At 39.6% G+C, this 20,473-nt stretch overlaps 1 protein-coding gene across 6 annotated transcripts in view; it reads left to right on the top strand.

Moving 5' to 3' along the window:
- The first annotated feature begins 1,259 nt into the window (after window positions 1-1,259).
- Window positions 1,260-20,473, top strand: part of med12 (mediator complex subunit 12) — a 34,460-nt gene continuing 15,246 nt past the window's right edge. For all 6 annotated transcript variants that reach the window (XM_086300953.1, XM_086300979.1, XM_086300963.1 and 3 more), the window contains exons 1-23: window positions 1,260-1,423; window positions 2,108-2,212; window positions 2,329-2,520; window positions 8,206-8,365; window positions 8,516-8,691; window positions 9,293-9,403; window positions 9,753-10,025; window positions 10,138-10,284; window positions 10,754-10,853; window positions 10,937-11,073; window positions 11,440-11,571; window positions 12,451-12,577; window positions 12,777-13,006; window positions 13,104-13,163; window positions 13,267-13,440; window positions 14,392-14,536; window positions 15,442-15,560; window positions 16,799-16,942; window positions 17,040-17,203; window positions 17,881-18,012; window positions 18,184-18,411; window positions 18,501-18,645; window positions 18,872-18,992. In XM_086300953.1, coding sequence (XP_086157079.1) covers window positions 1,322-1,423; window positions 2,108-2,212; window positions 2,329-2,520; window positions 8,206-8,365; window positions 8,516-8,691; window positions 9,293-9,403; window positions 9,753-10,025; window positions 10,138-10,284; window positions 10,754-10,853; window positions 10,937-11,073; window positions 11,440-11,571; window positions 12,451-12,577; window positions 12,777-13,006; window positions 13,104-13,163; window positions 13,267-13,440; window positions 14,392-14,536; window positions 15,442-15,560; window positions 16,799-16,942; window positions 17,040-17,203; window positions 17,881-18,012; window positions 18,184-18,411; window positions 18,501-18,645; window positions 18,872-18,992 — 3,424 coding nt within the window. In that variant the 5' untranslated portion in view covers window positions 1,260-1,321. The remainder of the gene's footprint in view (window positions 1,424-2,107; window positions 2,213-2,328; window positions 2,521-8,205; window positions 8,366-8,515; window positions 8,692-9,292; window positions 9,404-9,752; window positions 10,026-10,137; window positions 10,285-10,753; window positions 10,854-10,936; window positions 11,074-11,439; window positions 11,572-12,450; window positions 12,578-12,776; window positions 13,007-13,103; window positions 13,164-13,266; window positions 13,441-14,391; window positions 14,537-15,441; window positions 15,561-16,798; window positions 16,943-17,039; window positions 17,204-17,880; window positions 18,013-18,183; window positions 18,412-18,500; window positions 18,646-18,871; window positions 18,993-20,473) is intronic.

Here is a 20,473-nt window from a genome sequence, read left to right on the forward strand (position 1 = left end):
ATTAAATCTAATATTATATAATAGCCTAATAACCAAATACACGTGAGTGTTTTTAATAGCGCACTTTTAATCAGAAAGGAAAAACATGGAAACGATTAAAAAACATTATTTGTTCTCTATTTACTTACTAGAGCAGGGGTCAGCAACCTTTAACACCCAAAGAGCCATTTGGACGCAATTTCCACGCAAAAGAAAACACTGGGCGCCGCAAATACTTTTTGACATCTAAAATGAAGATAACACTGTATATATTGTTTTTTTTACCTTTATGCTTTGTGTGAAGAACTAAGGTGTGTTGCTTAAATCCATGAAGTGCTACAGAGAAAATTACATTTTATTTATGTAATGAACACACTTTGAACTCTTAAAGAAATATAACAAAAGCAAAGACACGCAGCTGAACTAAAATGATCCAGCAAACAAAAACTGTTGTGAGCCGCCACCCTTATATCGCCTTTGGACTTTTGGAGCCTTGACCTGACTGTTAAAAAAATTATTGGAAAATGAAAAGCAGATGTTTGCAAAATTCTGCCTAAATATGTATTTTACCCGGTTAATGTGTGCAGCGCCGCTGCAGGGGAGGCGGACGCACCTGAGCGGCGCCCGCAATCACGCCTTAACGTCTGTGCTCTCTATGCTGTTGTGTTGGTGTGTGTCGGGCAGTGAGCTGCAAAGCTACAGCCGGCTGTATGCGTACAGCACCCGTGTGTGAAAAGTGGTCAATAAAGAGATGCTGAAAAGCCTGTTCATGGAAACATCGTCGGGTCTGCCGTGATATGTTTACAATGGGACTTCTGCTCCTGAACCTCTGCGCACAGCGTCTGCAAATCGAGGCTGTACGAAGTCACTTTCAACTTTACGCAGGACTGTAAGCTGTCGTCTGTGAGGCGTGAGCGCTGTTTGAGCGGCTTATTTTGAGCGATCAAAAAAATAATAGAATATCATTTTAGATTTATATTTCAATATCACAATAATCTTCCAATTTAGAACTACAAGTTAAAAAAGAACTAACATAAGTAAAATACACAAAAGCTAATTACTTAAAAAAACTAATTTATTTTCCCAAACCACGCGGAGCCGCACTAAAAGGACTAAAGAGCCGCCGGTTGCCGACCCCTGTACTAGAGTAACTTCTTCTTCTGTATAGGGTCTACTGGCGGTTTACTAGAGTAACTAAAAAGCACAAAGCTTTTTATGCAATTTAGTTTCCCTGACTTTTATTTTGAAGTTCACGACTGGAACCCTGCCGGAAGTGAGTTTGGCTGTTGTAGCTCGCCCCAGGCTGCTGGAAGGAGGAAAGCCTTAGCTGTGATGCCGCTGGATGATGGCTGCTTTCGGGATCTTAAGTTACGAACACCGTCCATTAAAGCGGCCCCGACTCGGCCCTCCGGACGTTTATCCGCAAGATCCAAAGCAAAAAGAGGTCAGATTTGACGACGTGCTCCCTGAACGGCCGGGAGTAACGTTTTCTCGAGGAAAATTGTAGGCAGAGGAGCTGTGCGAGCTAACACTAGCTTGCAGTCCTGTGAACGGTCTGGGCCTAGCAATAACAATGAACAGAACCTAGTTGTCAGTTTGTTAGCTAGCTTGCCCTTCTTAGTTGACAATCAGCTACTTGGTAAGATCGCTGAGTTTGCTAAGCTAACTCTTCGGGTGGCGGATGCGTTGCAGTTTGATATAAACTGCAGCCATTGTCTGACTGTGTGGTTTTAAACAATATGCGCTCGGTGTTGGATTGTGCGTGACTGTTTCTGTTTAATAGCCATATGGTTTGTTTTTACGAATAACCAGACCTTCAAAGCTAATCTTTATTACCAGCAAGCTGTAAATTATTTGCTGAGTTTTTAGACTGGAGTTTGGCCTAGCTGAGGTATCCCTGTTCGTTCATATCCAGCAATAACCTGATGTAATCTGTTGATGCAAATGGAAAAAGTGACTCTTTATGTTTCCCCAATAATAATTAAAAAAATGTTTTTATTGTTATTTATGTTTACGTCATGTCTGCAAAACCAATCAACCACGCATCCTGACTTTCTCAGTGGTCTGGGATCTCAAACACTAACGTCGCATGAAAAATATCATTTCTCTTCGCTGAAATGTGTTTCAGGATGAGTTGACTGCATTGAATGTGAAGCAAGGATTCAATAACCAACCAGCTGTATCCGGTGATGAACATGGCAGTGCCAAAAATGTCAACTTCAACCCTTCCAAGGTAATGGCTCATTTTAACACAGCTCCTGCTCTAGCATACCATTCACAACTGGATAGATTCCCCCCCCCTCCCTGCTGGATTTTGGCCATCTTACATGTTCCCCTCTCTCTTTATAGATCAGCTCAAACTTCAGCAGCATTATTGCAGAGAAGCTGCGCTACAGCACGTTTCCAGACACAGGGAAGCGTAAACCACAGGTCAACCAGAAGGATAATTTCTGGCTTGTCACAGCGAGGTCACAGAGCTCCATCAATAACTGGTTCACGGATTTAGCTGGGACTAAACCTCTGACACAGCTGGCTAAAAAGGTAAAACTTAAAACCCTTGTTTATTGTTTATTATTGGGCATTCCTGTAATTGGTTTCCTAGTTGAGCACAAGTCATTAAGCCACCTAGTTAGTGAGTTAATTGTTTTTAAATTTATGATATGAAGTAAGTACACATTAAAGCATAGTTTAAATTCCTGGGCTGTGGAGAAGCAAAATCACAACAACAACTACACTTTAAGTCTTCCCAAAGCATGCAGGAGGAAAGCCTCAAGTTCAGAGAACCTGAAAAGTTATTAATGATTTTTAATGTGATTCAGTAGCCAGAAAAGCTACTGGGGGGGATGGTAGGTCTGACCACAGTGCCATATTCTTCTCCAGAAAGCTGACTAAAAGCGACTGAGACGTCAGTAAAAGCATGAATATAAAAAAAACATTGATTCCAAATAGTCAAGAACAACATTTAATGGCAGCTCTAAATAATTTCGATTGGAATAGCATACTATAATATGATGACACTAATAAATGTTGTGATCTATTATACTCTTCTATTAAAGGGGTCTTGTCACAGTTTCAGAACGAGAGCCATTGAAAGAAACGAGTTTATTCCTTGCTTTGGATTAATACTGAGTGTAAACAGCTTATGAGACTCAGAGACCAGTTACTTAAAACATTGTTACAATCTGGATTAAATACTGATTGATTACATTTTATATCTGCAAGGAATAAAGTCGCACAGACTTTGAGAATGGCAAAAGCAAATTTTTTCATGACTGTAATTAATATTGCTAAAGGAAATTGTAAGCTAATTTGGGAAAATATTAACTCCTTGGTAACAGTAAGCATAATGCTGATAAAGACCTTGAACTTAAATTTGCCAGTGAGCTGGTATCAGAGCCTCTCAGCCTAGCTACTAAATTAAATGATTTTTTTTCCAAAGTACTATTAATGAAATTGCACACGTGTTTTCTAATTCTTGTGACCCTCAACAAAATATTGGGAATACTGACACCAAAGAGGATGTTTCTTCTGAAGATTCAAAGTTCAACATTTGAAAAATTACAGAAAATGAAGTAGAAAATATAATCTCTAAATTAAAAAGTTCTAAAGCAAGGGATGAGTGTGGGTTTCATACCAATTTCTTGAAGTATTATAAATCTTGTCTTTTGGTGCCTGTGACCCATCTTATTAATTTATCAATCACGCAGGCAGTCGTTCCTCTGAGTTGGAAGGTGGCAAAAGTTACACCAATTTATAAATTGGGTGATAAATAGACCCTGCTAACTATCGACCTATTAGCATACTCCCCATCTTTTCAAAGATAGCAGAAAAGTGGGTTGCTAAATCATTGAACATCTTAATGACTCCAATCCGGGTTTGCACCCTATGCAATTCGGGTTTCGCACTCTTCACTCAACTGAAACGGCTGTCTGTGTTTTTGTTGAGAGAGTGAAGTCTTACTTAGACAAGAGCAGTTACGTTGCGGCTGTTTTTCTTGATTTCCGTGCGTTTGACACGGAATCATCTTAAGCTCTTGTCTAGACTGTCAACATTTAACTTTAGTAATCACACCGTTAAATGGATACAGTCTTATCTATCAGATAGAAAACAATGCGTGCAAATAAAGAATAGCAAGTCACCCTATCTTTACTGTGCGCAAGGTGTCCCTCAGGGTTCAATTCTAGGCCCCCTGTTATTTTCACTTTATGTAAATGCCTTGCCCAATGTGTGCAAAAATGTGGACACGATTATGTATGCTGATGATATGGTAATTTTTACACAAGCCAAAACTGCTGATGATGCAGCCCATCAGCTTTCATTGGCATTACATGATTTACAAAAATGGCTGAATGACTCATGCCTGTGCCTTTATGTTAAAAAGACCGTATCAATGTTTTTTAGTAAACCTAAAACAACCGTGGCTGCAGTAAAAGTTTTCTTGGGTGCACAAGAACTAATTAATGTTGAGGAATTTAAGTGTTTGGGAGTGCTACTAGACTCAAAATTATCCTTTAAAAAACATGTTAAAAAAGTAGTGAAAACTGTAAATGTTAATATAGAACTTTAGACATATCTGCACATCATTAACAGACACAGCAGCGATTACATTCCTGCTCTCTATGATACCGGCTCATATTGAATATTGTGTTACAAGATGGTCCTATACGAGCTCTGCTGCTATTGGGCCAATCGAAGTGTGCTACAAAAGAGCATTGAAAATATTACATAAGAAACCTTTTTTATATTACCATTGTCAAATTTGAGATAAATACAAGTTTCTAAATTTTACTAATTTCAAATGATTTAAATCTGCCTGTCTAATATACAACGTTATACATGGTCTGGTGCCTCCACCAATCAGTGATTTTATTAAACAAAAGTCTAGCAGTGTTGCCGGGTCTCGACTGACTCGAGCCACTGAGAGATGTAATTGTGAATTGGCATTTAGACGGAGCACCTTTTCATAGATGCTCTGTCATATCAGGGAGTGAGCTTCTGGAATACTCTTCCACTGTCAGTGAGGGAAGTACAAGTCTCCCCATCTTTAAGAGTCACTTAAAAGGGTGGCTCAGGGACACACAAACATGTGATCATGTTTAATTAATCATGCTTTATATTGGACATGAGAAAGAGTTAGTGTATTACAACTATTAGTGTAATGGGTCAGTGCAATATCAGGACAGTCAGGGCATGTGTAATTTTGGGGTTTTTGCAATATAATTGATGTGTTTCCATTATTATCTATATTGTCCTCTCTTGTCCACTCTTCTTGTCATTGTTTGTTCTAGTATAATGTTTTTGTCCTTGTCACCTGACCTGTAAATAGTGTCTCTGTATCTTTTTACTAACTTGTGTGTAACACCAACCTGCCAGAGGGTCTGCAGATGCAAATTAGCCCAAGGCTATAATCTGTCATATTTACATTTGTTAACTTGTTCATTAATATGTATTGCCCCTCTTTCTAAATAAAATAAATAAATAGATAAATAAAAGAGACTTTAATGTTTAGCCAGCAGGCATGCCAAGTGGATCCATGTTTCAAATTATGGGGCATTTTCTTAAAGGTTGATGAATAACAGGGGAATGTATGCCTGCAGAGATTGCATGTTACCGTTTTAGGATTGTCTTTTGAAATGGTACTTACTGAAATGGTCCCACACTTTGGATTTCCTGCATGTTTAATAGCTATATAACCATAAGGAGCAGCAGTTTGAAGTTTAGTGGCTCTTTTGCCTCTTCAAGTTGAAATGTGATGTTGTGTGCTCTACTAGATAAGCTATTAACAGAGCTGAGTGTTGTAGAATATCATTTATAAGTTGTCATTTTTTGTGTTATATATATATATGTGTGTATATATATATATGTATTAAATAGCAGAGAGCAGGAATAAATGGCAAACAGGAGAAATATATACAAAAATAAGAGAAAGGCACACATTGTAGAACATGGCCTGGTACTTATATACTGCCTTTCAACTGCAAATCTCATTTACCCAATAACACAGACATATACTGCTTAAGATTTCTAACATTTACACACACACTTGCACCCTGATGGATGCATCAGGGACAAGTGGTTCAGTATCTTGTTAAAGGATACTTCTGCATGAGGACCAGAGGAGTCTACCAAACTTACAACTGGGCACTCCACCTGAGCCACAGCAACAACTATTTTTTTGCTAGCTATATGAATTTGTAGGTTTTTTTAAACCTAGTGATTTTAGCTAATAACAGTTTTTTGTTGTTGTTGTTGTTTTTTTTGTTTTTTTTTATTGAGCTGACTGAAGTTGATAGGCTTGGTTTGAAAGCTTTTCCTAGTGAGACAGAACTTAGTATTTATTATTGAGCAACAGTATGAGGAGTCATCAACTCCTCATACTCTTAGGTTGCTTCTCAACCCAAGAGAAGCAAATGGAGTGTGTATATAAAGCCCAGGTGAGGTCATCAAAGAGGACTCTTGATGATGTTATAGAAAGCATCTGGGGGTAAACCACACCAGAGCGTGGCAGATGAGGTCGTGATCAAAAGAAATGGTGGAGTTAAAAAAGATCAAAATATAAAAATATTGTTGGCAAAATCCTTACGTGTACATGACCATGAGAAGAAAGTGTGTTGGTTCTGTAAAAGCTGAAGGAGAAAAGGCAGCAGTTTGAATGAGTGTAGAGAAAATAATTCCTATATTAAACAGAACTCCCCTGTTTGGTTGAGATGTTACGAAACAGGAACAATTCAAAAGTGCTTTTTAAATAGCCTAGTTAAGAAAACGTAATGCTTTTGTGTAAATCAAGCCTTTTGTTAGTCTTGTTTGGGTGTATTGACCCAAAACACAATGCATGTCTTTATTTGAAAGTGTCAGCAGCTTATTTTTCTTTTTTTTAAAGAACTACGAAATCTGTTAGTCATAGATCGTCTGAATTGTTTTGTTCAATATTGTGAAATTATTCTCCAAGTAAGTGCTCTTACAAATTGAAGCATATAGATTTTGAAGTTTTAAAGCATCGAAATAAATGAAAGGTGAGCTTTGTGTGTGTTTTCAAGCAAGCTGCTTATCATTTTACCTGCACATTGCAGTTTTTAAAATTATTTTATTGCTTAACATACTTCACTGTGCCGTGATAAACTGGCTGGATTTATTAAGGACTTTGGCAGATCATTTTTCCCGAAGGATAACAATTCCAGGTTTCTCCTTGGCTGCGTTTTAGGTGTTTTCTTTCTCACCATTTATTTTCAAAGCAGATCAAGCAATGAATGAAATGATTTCTGAAGACTGGAGCCATATAGTTTAGGAATAACATACATTCCTGATATGTATGCTACATTTTGATGAAGAAACGTGACAGAATGAGGTGAAGTTACTGAGGTCTCATCCTGGGAACAATTAAAAGAATGATACCCTAATAAAATAAAAGTAATATAAATATATGTAATTAAACATTAATGTTAATAATAATATAGATAGACATAATAAATAAAGGAATTATTAAATAATAATGGCTTACTAAGAAGTCTATAAAAAGTGCAGAATGCAATTTGTGTGTATTTAGAGGTGTGGCAATTTGACACAGTTCTACAGTCTCTCTTAATTTTATCCATGTTAAACATTTTATTAATGGCCGTCATCACTGTGGATATTTTTAGTCTTATTATGTTATTTCTTCCTTTTTAACTTATGATTAAGGTTCTTTTAGCTCTTTATCACAGTGGTTTTGAGCAGTTTGCCAGCACACGGGGCGATCGTGGCTCAAGAGTTGGGTGTTCGTCTTGTAATCGGAAGGTTGCCGGTTGGAGCCCCGGCTCGGACGCTCTCGGTCGTTGTGTCCTTGGGCAAGACACTTCACCCGTTGCCTACTGGTGATGGCCAGAAGGGCCGATGGCGCGATATGGCAGCCTCGCTTCTGTCAGTCTGCCCCAGGGCAGCTGTGGCTACAACTGTAGCTGCCTCCACCAGTGTGTGAATGGGTGGATGACTGGGTGTGTAAAGCGCTTTGGGGTCCCTAGGCAGGACTAGTAAAGGCGCTATACAAATACAGGCCGTTTACCACACAATTAAGATAACACAACAAAATAAATATCAGCCACTGCAATCAGAAAATGCTGTCATTTTTACATATAAGGAGATGAAGATATCAGTCAGATATAGCAATATTGTTCGGTCAGTGTACTCCTGCTTCCCTGTCAGCAGTTCAATACAGCACTCCATTAAATTTGTTGCTAAATCTTTTTACAGGTACCGATCTTTAGCAAGAAGGAAGAGGTTTTTGGATACTTGGCCAAGTACTCAGTCCCTGTAATGCGTTCAGCATGGATGATTAAGATGACCTGCGCATATCATGCAGCTATCACAGAAACTAAAGTCAAGAAGAGGCATGTGATTGACCCGTGCATAGGTGAGCATGTTACTTGGGTCCTTTCAGTCTCGAGGGATCATTTGGCTAAACGATATAATTTTACCTTTCATTTGATATTGTGACATCATGTATTAGATATGTATTAGCTGTGAAAGTAATTTCTTTGTGTGTGTATGTGTGTTTGTATAGAATGGACCCAAATCATTACCAAGTATCTCTGGGAGCAGCTTCAGAAGGTGGCTGAGTTTTACAGACAGTTTCCCAGCCAAGGCTGCAGCTCACCCCTGCCAGCTAATCCCCCTGATGTGGAGACGGCCATGAAGCAGTGGGAATACAACGAGAAGCTGGCCATGTTCATGTTTCAGGTCAGCTCACACTCTCAAGTCTGCTGCTGAAAAAGTCTTGGAGTTAAAATGCTGCAGTTGAGCTTTGGTAGTTACACGAGTTACCTGCTGTGCACAAACTTAATGACGCTCCATGGCAACATTTAGGTTTTGATGAATCGCACTGGTTTATTATACTATTTTATCTTTGAGTCACAAGCGTGCAATTTGTAACAAATATTTATCATATTTAATTCACTAAATTGTGCCGTCTGTAATTGATATTTAAATTTAAATGGACGTGTTACAGACGCTGATTGATGCTTTGAACTTCAGGGTTGTTGCTGTATCAATAGTTTCTCTTCTAAAAATTATCATTTGTTTTAGATCTGGAAAGTTTTGAGGTTAGATGTTGCCAAAGGATGTTGCTCTTGCATGTATGTGCAGCATATTCAGTCATATTAATCTCAGTAGTCTTCTGAGTGGATGATATGAAGTCTGAGGCAGCTACTGTGTTCTGTGTATATATGATGATGTTGAAAATGTTCTAATTTAATACATTTTTCAGCCACACAAAGGAGACAGTGTGTAGGAGTGTTAAGATCTGCATAGTATTAAGCTGGACTTGTGTTTCTGTGCTCAGGATGGTATGTTAGACAGACACGAGTTCCTGACGTGGGTGCTGGAGTGTTTTGAGAAAGTCCGGCCTGGTGAAGATGAGCTTCTCAGACTACTTTTGCCCCTTTTACTACAGGTATACACATCTGCTCATTCACTGTCACCTCATTATGAACCTCAGTCTTTAGTTTCAATCTAACCTCATCACTCGTGCTTTAATGGATCACATTTGCGAAACCTGCACTCCTCCTTAACATTCATACAGCTGTGCAGATACACCCACCCACCTGCTCTGTGGTATGACGTGCTTCTACAGCTGTCACCACTTTATCCTGTTTTGTTTCTTCGTGTGATGGCAGTAACCTTTGGTGACAGCACCCACCGGGGCCCACAGCCCTCATTTTGTTTCAATTTCTGTAGCTGACTGATGTGAATGAACACCAAGTGCTCTGGTTAATGCTGTGAATCTCTCCTCTGTGCCACAGTACTCGGGGGAATTCGTGCAGTCTGCTTACTTGTCACGAAGACTGGCTTACTTCTGCACGCGCCGCCTCAACTTGTTGCTAAGTGACGGGAGCCTGGGCCCCGGCACAGGAGGGCATCCAGCTCACGGCATCTTGACACAGCAAAGCAACGCTCTGCCCTCCACACCAACCTCCCAGCCAGCGGGAGGGAACCAGCCCCAGACACCTTTTACAGACTTCTATATCTGTCCACAGCACAGGCCTCTGGTGTTTGGTCTCAGCTGCATGTTACAGGTATTCTATGTCCAATTTCATTCTCATGTACTTAATACATGGTTTCTAAGCCCGGTATTTATTCCTTTATTCCTTCTCCCTGCCCCTCTCTCTCCTGTCATTGTCACATTAGAGCATTGTGTTGTGCTGTCCCAGTGCTCTTGTGTGGCATTACTCTTTAACAGACAGCAGAAACAAGACTGGTTCCCCTCTCGACCTCCTGCCCATCGCTCCTTCCAGCTTGCCAATGCCAGGAGGCAACACTGCCTTTACACAGCAGGTACCTCCATCCATACTCACATTTTCCTTTTTTTGTATGTGAAATTATTCATATGGTGCTCAAAAAAAAAACCTCATGGGCTTTTCTTTCATTTGTTTGCAATTAAAGTCATTGTATTGGCTTTTCTAGTGCACAAAAGCAATGGATTCCAGTGTATTACAGTAAATCAATAAAGAACAAGAAATGCACAGAGCAAAACAGATTTGTGCACAAACAGGCTCCTAGTGCAGAAACACAAGGACAGTCTCTGAAGTACCAACAAAGCCAGTTTGAGCAAATGGAAGTTTGCGTTGAAATATATGTCAGGTGTTTGGAGATTCTCTACTTATAAACACAACTGTGCTTTACATAAACCTTCTTCACTACTTTTAATTGGTTATTTAGTTACCTCATAATCTTAAGATTTGTTGGCAGTCCCACAGGTTTTGGGTTTCTGTTTCTTGCCCTCTAACAGAGTGGTCTTTCACAGGTTCGTGCAAAGTTGCGGGAGATTGAGGAACAAATTAAGGAGCGAGGTCAGGCAGTGGAGTTCAGGTGGTCGTTTGATAAGTGCCAGGAGACGACAGCGGGTATGAACACTGTTTCTTTCACTCTTTAGATACTTGATTGCAGCTTTTAAGAACAAATTAAAATAACGTTGATCTTCTGGCAGGATTCACCATCGGAAGGGTTCTCCACACTCTGGAGGTTTTGGACAACCACAGCTTTGAGAAGTCTGACTTCAACAACTCCCTGGATTCACTGTACAACAGGATATTTGGTTCAGGCCAGAGCAAAGATGGCCACGAGGTAATGAGTTTGGTGTATATTTTAGTGAGTTAACAGTTAAATGCAGTTATAGTTAGTTACATTTTGTTTGGTATTCACTTTAGTTCTAGTTTTTGAAGTAGTTTTGGTCGTTTCCAGTTTTGATTGAATGGTTCACTAAAGGCTAGGTTTTTATTTAAGTTAAAAGTGATTTTTCCCACAGTTGTTAGTTTAGTTTGAGTTAGCTTTAGTAGTTGCATGCTACAGGAGAGTACTGACCACGTTGTTGTTAATTGTAATAAAAAGCAGACTGCTGATGCCATGTGATTACCGATCATCAGATAATAGTGTGACACCGAGTGATGTTATTTTTGGAGATGTTGTCTCATAAAGCGTGTTTCTACCCAGATGTCACCTGATGATGATGCGGTGGTGACCTTGCTTTGTGAATGGGCTGTGTGCTGTAAGCGTTCAGGCAGACACAGGGCCATGGTTGTGGCCAAGCTGCTGGAAAAGAGGCAGGCTGAAATAGAAGCAGAGGTAAGAGAAACACCGCCCTCCAATCTGAGTTCTGTTGTGCCGCTTCTGCACCTTTAGTGCAACTTCTGTCACAGAAACCTTATAATTTATTACATTTCTTACACAGGATATATTCAAATTTAATGACATCCGTGGCTGTCAGCCGCAGATCTAACACTAATAATTTTTGCCACGTTATTACTGTTACAGTTCCTTACCGAATGTTGCCATGCATGTCATCCATCATCATAACATCATCATCATCATCATATTTTAATATTTTCCTTTTGTGATGGATTTCACCATTCACTGTTTTTATGACTGGGCCTCTGTGCTGTGAAAATGCTTTCCAGACTGTCCCTTATAATTGCCGATACAAACTCCCTAAAACTTCCTCATGCAGGAGAAGAAAGCAGTGGGGACACAAACGAAACTGTTCAAATAAAATAAAAGGCAGAAATGCCATTTTACAGGGGGCTTACTATTAACATGACCCATTTGACAAAATTTGGTGGTGAATTTGCTGCATGCTTCATGACTTGCAGACATATTTGTGACATTTTGTGATTAAGATCACAGGTAAGCTCTCCATTCCCTACAACATAGCATGTATCTCAGATAATGTGTGAATAGGGTTTTATTCTTTAGTTTATATTTTGAAGTCACGGTAACCATCTGTTGTGTCTGAACATATCAGTCTCTGATGTTGTTTATTTGTAGTTGTCGCATCCCTAATCTTTATCTTTTGAGTATAAGATTTAGTGAGAAGCTTTAAATGTGTATACACAGTTGACTTTCAGCGTGTGTGTAGATTTACTGTAAATCCAAAGAAACATGCTAAGTAAGAACATTTTTCTGAATTTAGCACTCAAAGACTGTCTGTTGCACATTTGTTTGCAGAGGTGCGGCGAGTCGGAGGTGGTGGATGAGAAGGGCTCTGTGTCATCTGGTTCCCTGTCAGCTGCCACACTGCCAGTCTTTCAGGATGTGCTGCTGCAGTTCCTCGACACTCAGGCTCCCACCCTGAGTGAGTCTTTCTTTTTGTTTGTTTCTTGCAGCGATGATTCTCTGATGTGTCACACATGATCTCAGTCTAAATATTGAACGAACTTTACGTCCTTTTGTCTTTGCCTTTTTACTTCATTACTCATTGCATATTTATTCGAAATGATTTGGCAGGGGAAATCTGCTAATAAATTATTCAAATCCTCTTTTCCCCTTCACAGCGGAGCCTGGGAATGAAAGCGAACGCGTGGAGTTCTCCAACCTAGTCCTTCTCTTCTGCGAGCTCATCCGTCACGACGTCTTTTCCCACAATATCTACATGTGCACGCTCATTTCCCGTGGCGACTTGGCTTCTGACTCCCACCTGCCCCGCCCACGTTCACCCAGCGATGAGCCCTCTGATGAATCGGAGCGCAAAGAGCAGGATGCAGGCAGCAGTGTCAAGATGGAGGCATGTTGGAGGAATCTGTTGTCGATGTTGTGTAGAGTTACAGACACAGTAGCTGTGTGGTGTAAAAAGATAACATGAATTCTTGTTTGTTCAACAGGATACTGGCCTGTCGGAGTCCATGGAAATCGATCATAACTCCAGTGCTAATTTTGATGAGGTATATTTTTGCCAGAATTTACACACAAACACTAGGAGCCATTTCTGTCTGAACATTTTGGTGTTCCTCGCTTGAAGTAATTTCAGCCTTCTTTGTCCTGCAGATGTTCTCACCTCCAATGCACTGTGAAACCAAGGGAAGCCCCTCTCCAGAGAAGCCGGTTACAGATCAGGACAGCAAGCCCAACTGTAAGGACAAGGGTATGGACCCCGCCTTTCCTCAACTGTATGAGCAACCCCGTCACATCCAGTATGCCACTCACTTCCCTATTCCTCAGGTAAGAATCCTTACAGTGTGACTTTGAAAACAGAAATACCCGATACTCTCTCCTACAGGGACTTAAGCGCAGATATCTTCCTAATACACTGAAAGCACAGTATGACTCAGTGATATTATGTAGTAAATGATAAAGATGGAGAATAATCTTCTTCCTCTATACTTTGACAACATCTGAACTGGATGTTTGTCGGTACATCTGTTAGTTTTTATTTAGTTTCCTGAAACCCGTTTTCATTTTCAGTCTCAGTTTAACTATAGCCTAAATTACTGAAAAGCAAATTTACATTATGAAATCAACCCAGATCAACTCAGGTGGCCAAAAGAAAATATGTTTTGGTGGTTTCCTAGTTTCCTAATGAGGTCTGGAATTGTTTTTCAGCTATTTTAGATTTGATTTCCTTTTCCCATGAAGAGCTAGCTCTTACTCTCTGTATCAATAAAGTCTTGTATATTAACTTGATTTGTTTTGCAAGGTCTTTGTGAATGGGTGTAAATGCTATAAAAAATGACTTTGCTTAATACATGAAGTTGCACATACACTGAGGCCATTGAACTTTTGAATCTATTAAATCTTGGTCCCTAAATGTTGTTTAAATTATATAAATGATGCTTTATAATGTCATTGGTGGACAAAAAGCATTGATGTGAATAATTTCTAATATTAATATAGCTAAATGAATATGATATTTTTAATGTTATTTGTGAAATGGCTCTGTTTAGTGCTCGATGAGATTTTTTCATACACAGAATTATAACTGCTTTAATTCTGGACTCATTCACAGCATGATTTTAACACAGTTCAGTGTAAGATTCTTTTTTTGGGGTAGTTTTTATTGTCCTTATCAGCTGGTTTGAAAGGTTTGCTAAATTATTGCTCGTCTTTTTCTTTTGGTTCCTGTCGTTCTTGATTTTTATTGAAGTTCATCAGGATCTCTTTCTTTCTTTTTAGGAGGAAAGTGCCAGTCATGAATGCAACCAGCGTTTAGTGGTCCTCTACGGTGTGGGCAAACTGAGAGATGAGGCGAGACACACCATTAAGAAAATTACCAAAGACATCCTGAAGGTGCTAAACCGCAAAAGCACAGCAGAAACAGGTAACAGCGTTCCTCCTTTGACTGATGCTAAACATTTTCTGTTTGCTTCTCCGGGCATGAATTTTGTCTGGCAGTTTTATGTTTTTTTAAGATTACATTACAGTTTTATTTTACCTACTTTTCACCTTTAAGGATGAAAATGGGAGTCAGGGGGTTGTTTGAATGTTTTATACATGTTCCCCCAATTTGTTGACTGAATGTTTCCCCCGCATCTTTCTGCAGAATAATCCGTGTTTATCATATGAAAGATAATGTTTTGGCTGAAAGCAACATGGAAAACAGAAGCTTTATCATGTTTGGTTGTTTGTAAAACATTTTTCACACGTAGGGTAATTGCTTGCTTTCCCACTGTGGCCGTTCCAGCCGTTATCCGACTAATAATTCTCCTCTTTGTGTACTTTACATTTGTAACGCCTTTCTTCTGCCCTTCTTAAAAGAAAAAGCCCTCTTTTTTTCCCTTCTGTTCTCTATGAACCCTCAGGGGTTTACATCACTCAATCTTCTTTCTACCCAATTTCTATGCTAATAGCTTTCATCTGTTCACAGACACTTTATCTCAAATACACGTGACCTTATTAGTCTGATTTAAGGTTTTGGGAGTAATAATTGCACATACCAGAATGTTTTATGGCAGATTTCTGAGGTTGTGATGACCTTCCCTTCACAGCTATGTATCTCTTAAATAAAAAGTACCTCGTTCCTTTTCTTTAAAGTGCCTCCATAGCAATGTATTTTGCAGCGAAGCTTCGAAGTAGGCTGGAATAAGATAAGACTCCACTAGCTTAACTAGATTTCATGGCTGGCCTGTTTGGCGGACTGGAAAGAATACTGCTGACCAGCAAGAGTTGCTGCTTCCTTTTTTTAAAATTTCTTTTTCTTCTGTTTTTTACCCTCTGCATACACAGGAGGAGAGGAAGGACAAAAAAGGAAGAGGAGTAAGCCAGAGGCCTTTCCCACTGCAGAGGATATCTTCTCCAAATTCCAGCACCTCTCCCACTTTGACCAGCACCAGGTCACCTCCCAGGTTAGACAAGGAATCATTTTATCTTCTCATTGGAGTCGTGTTTTAGATTCTGTTATTGTTTAAACAGTAGCCAAATGGACCCGAAGGAATGACCTTTCAAATGTATCCGTATAAATATTTCTTCTGTAAGATGTCACAAAACAATTTAATGCCTCAGAACCAAAACAGCTCTGAGAAGGTTGGAACCTGAAAACCTGAGTTTATAAAATATAGCCATTGGCCATGCCATCAGCTGGTTTTTACTTTGCACCTTGAGGCCTTAACATTAGCATTTTGGCCATTTTAGTTTTGACTTGTCGGAGAAAGAAGTGTGAATATTTAGTCGGGTACCAGCTTGGTTAGCATTTAGCATGGTTCCATCTCACAGACCTGAGACAAGTCTCTTCAGGGTTGAGTCGTTAAGGGCATCTGGTCTAAAAACACAAACTGGAGCGACCCCCTGTGTATAAGGGAGCAGCTGAAACAGCATTGGCTCTATTTTCAGCTCCTGAGATTGCCACTTGGTAAAAACGCATCATAATGTCATCTATTTAAATTATAAATGGCAGAGAATGCAGTCAGTCCTGAATAGTAAAGTGTTTTTAGTATTAGCCCACATATTATAAACTGTGTAAAACATTTTGAAAATTTCATTTGGAACTTTTTTACTTTATTAGTTGGACTCAAGTCTTCAAGGGCCTAATTCAGATTTCAGAAGCCTCAGGAGGCCAGACGTTGTCTCATAGTGTTTGGGGATTTACAGTTTAATACATAAGTATAACTTTCCACCACTTTACGGCTGAGTCGGTGTCTGTATTTATATTAAAGGAATTGTTTGACATTTTCTGAAATATGCTTATTCGCTTTCTTGAAAATTCAAGTGGGTAAGAAGATTGATTCCATCCATATATCTCTTGAACATTAAGCTTTTTCTTTCTTTTTTAAACTTTTATAAAGAGCCAGACTGGCTACTTCCCCATCTTCTGGTCTTTACTATAAGCCAAGCTAATCACCCTTCAGCTGTAGCTTCAGATGTGACAGTTCAGTCGTCCTTTTTATTCATCAGACTCTTTGTGAGAAACTTTGAGCGTTTATTAGTTTTCCTCTTTTGCTGGTAGTTAAACTAAGTTTGCCTATTTACCATGATTTGAGTATTAATCCACATGCACTTAAAATTCCAAATTGGTTTATTGACTCTAAAGAAGATATTTGTTCTCATATTTCTTGCATTAATTTCACGTCTGGTATTTTGTGTGCAGGTGTCCAGAAATGTGCTGGAACAGATCACCAGCTTTGCCTTAGGGATGTCCTACCACCTGCCTCTCGTCCAGCACATTCAGTTCATCTTTGACCTCATGGAGTACTCCCTTAACATTAGTGGCCTCATAGACTTCGCTATTCAGGTACTGGCACTTCAGTCACATTTTATACAGACAAATCAAGTTAACTTCACCGTTTACTCAGCGTCATGTGTAAACATCTGTTGACTGTGTTGCGCAGCTTCTGAATGAGTTAAGTCTGGTGGAAGCAGAGCTGCTGCTGAAGTCATCCAGCCTGGTGGGCAGCTACACCACAAGCCTGTGTCTGTGTATTGTAGCAGTGCTGAGGAGGTACCACTCCTGCCTCATCCTCAATCCTGAGCAGACAGCCCAAGTTTTTGATGGGTATGTTACAAGTTTTAATGTTTGGAAAAGCTCATTTTATACCAGTTTAAATTGCAGTCGGTGGACCAAGACTGTGTTGTCATCTTTCTGCTAGATAAACTGAAATAGAGATTTCATCACACCCATAAAGGGATGTTTGCAGGGTTAAGGCTTCAGTTAAACTTGTAATTAAAGTAGTAAAGAGAGGATGCGTTTAGTCATTGCAGAGTTAAAGAATTGTTGTTGGTTTGCACTCATTCAGAAAGGCATTCACTTGACTTTAATTGGGATTTTTATACCGCGGGGATGCTGACGGTGCATTTGATTCCTGAATGCTGTGTACCGTAAAACACTTAACAAACGCCTCTTAATTGCACCTCTAAAGCGCCGTTATTACCACAGTATATCGCTTTCTATTCTTTTGTGGAAACACATGTTCAGATTTTATGTGGCAGGCAATTTCTTGATTTTTAATGATGCAGGCCAACAGGACCCTCATAACCTTGCGTATATGGTGCATTGTTATTACAGTAGTGTTTTTATTAGTGGTTTTTAAATGGATTTTATTACATTTTATCAGAGTAACATATATATGTAACACTGTTTCTCCGTGCTGTCCCATCACATCCTCCTCAGCAAGAAATAACCAACTTTTTCTTTTCATAACTGAACGAATCACATTTTCGTTGTATTGACAGGTTGCGCATTGTGGTGAAGTCAGGTGTGAACCCAGCAGACTGTTCCTCTGCTGAGCGTTGCATTCTGGCCTATCTGTATGATCTCTACACCTCCTGTAGTCACCTCAAGAACAAGTTTGGTGAGATATTTAGGTAAGGGGAAAAAAAAACTTGTGTAAATGCACAGGAAAAAATGCATAGACTCATAAATTATGCTAGAATAGAATAATTTGAACCCACTTTTGAACTAATATGTTTGTTTGTTTTTATTGCTCGGTGCAACATAATCTCAACTATTTGTTTTTGCCTTGTGTTCTACCACAGTGAGTTTTGCTCTAAAGTGAAGAACTCCATCTACTGCAATATTGACCCATCAGACTCCAACATGCTTTGGGATCCTATGTACATGATGGAGGCCATCGCCAACCCCTCAGCCAACAACTTCAACCACTCCGTGATTGGCAAACTCTTGAATGACAGCCCACCCAACCGCTACAGCTTTGTCTGTAATGTGCTAATGGATGTGTGTGTGGATCACCGAGACCCAGAAAGGTGCGTTACTCCTGCTGGGCTACACGGGTGTAGGGCTCGGATTGCTGCACTACTGGACTTTGGTTTCATGGCATGTGATGTGCTTTCAGGGTGAACGATATTGGGATCTTGTGTGCGGAGCTGACAGCATATTGCCGCTCCCTGAGCGCCGAATGGCTCGGCATTCTCAAGGCTCTTTGCTGCTCCTCTAACAACGGCAACTGTGGCTTCAATGACTTGCTGTGTAACGTAGATGTAAGTTTCTTTTTAAAGTAAACCTGTTTTCCTTATTTTCTCTTATGCATATACTCTCAACAGTGGTCGAGGCTCATATTAAGCAAAGCAAATGCTAGTTTCTTCCGAAGTTTCATAGTATTTTTGGTTTTTTGGGTTGGTTTGTTTTTTCTAAATTAGGGAAGAATGTTTTTTCACAAAACACGTGTGTTAAATTTGATCTCTTTACTTGTCTTGTGTCCTTAAGGTTAGCGATTTGTCCTTCCACGATTCTCTGGCAACCTTTGTAGCCATTCTCATTGCCAGACAGTGCTTGCTCCTTGAAGACCTGGTTCGTTGTGTTGCCATTCCTTCCCTTCTCAATGCAGGTAAGAGTTTTTAAATCCCATGAATTCGGGTAAAGGAAGTACTTTATGCCATTGCTTCAAATATTATTGGTCAGATGCCGGGAGCCTTGATCACATTGGTGAAGTTTACAGTTGTAGTACTAAAACAGAATCCACAGGAGCTTGATGCTTTTGCTAGCTCGTTTTCACAAGTTCAGTTAGGGATGCCTCAATTGTGAAATTGTTAAAGTAACAATTTGTTATTTTCCATCAGTAAACATCACATTGTTGATCAGCCGGTATCAGACAGAAAGGACATTTTTGGCAGACGCAGATGTCCAGCTGAGATATCGATTTCTCCGTGGTTTCCACTGTTCGTCAAACGCTTTAAGTTTTACAATCTACAATTCAGCTCCTTATCTTTTCAAAAGTAAAATTAGGCAAACCAAGTAAAATAAATGTGAAGATTAAAAGAAAATGGAAAGCACTGAACCAAGACAAAAGGAAAAAGTAACTATGTTATGTGTATATGCAAGGGTTGAGGTTTAATTCTGATCGTTTCACAAAAAAAGAACAATAATGACACAACTCCATCTTTTGATTAGATGTAGCTTTGTGAAGTTTCAAGGAGTGCGCTCTTTATTCCATGTGACATATGAGGACTCTGAAGTTTTGTGACCTACACAACTTCACAGTCCCAATAGTGCATTTAGACGTTGAGTTTTGTCCACCTAACTAATGGGATGCATTTCATTGCCTTATTTTAGCATTGTTCTAGAGATCGTTAAACTCTGTCATCGGTGTGCTCCACTGCTAAACCCAAAATAATAATAATAATAATAATGTATACTTTATTGATCACCTTGGAGAAATTACTCTCTCTGCATTTAACCCATTCACTCAGTGAAGCAGCGGGCAGCCACTAATCAGGCGCCCGGGGAGCAGCGTGTGGGGTACCTCAAGGTAGCCCTTCAGTGGATTCGAACCCCCGATCATGGGGCGACTGCGCTACCTACTGAGCTATCCCTAAGTATCATATTTGAATATGATATGTGTGTGAAATACTTGTCTAATAATAGATAAGGATATGGATAAGTATACTTCTTTTATGTATTATTTAAAAACTGCCCCCTGTGGGAGTGTTTTCTTTAAAACATTCTTTGTAGTAAAGCCCATTTGTCCACTAAATCTCTCGCTTACATTTTTCCTTTAGCCTTACTTGCGTTCTCTATACCACTTTCCTTCCAAGCATCTCTATATAACCGCACAGGCATTGGGCATTCTATAAATGAGTGAGCAGCACATTTCAGCCTGGCTCACAGGAAGGAATATCCAGCTTTATAATGCATTAGTTCTATCAAAGGGGAGAATAAACGTGACGGATTTGATCTGGGTCCACAAAGCCTCGGTGCAGTTTGTGCTTTCGCCAGAAAAGTGCCTCTCTCCCTGCTGTTAATCTTTTTTTCCCTCCCAGAGTGGAGACAAAGCCTCATTCAGCCATGCTGTTTGGTTGCATTTGGCTC

Source organism: Aulonocara sp. 'chitande type north' Nkhata Bay, linkage group LG2 (genome assembly GCF_057382095.1).
Source record: "Aulonocara sp. 'chitande type north' Nkhata Bay isolate Kocher_YH1m ecotype deep benthic linkage group LG2, A_spYH_male_GT1.1, whole genome shotgun sequence".
Taxonomy (NCBI): domain Eukaryota; kingdom Metazoa; phylum Chordata; class Actinopteri; order Cichliformes; family Cichlidae; genus Aulonocara; species Aulonocara sp. 'chitande type north' Nkhata Bay.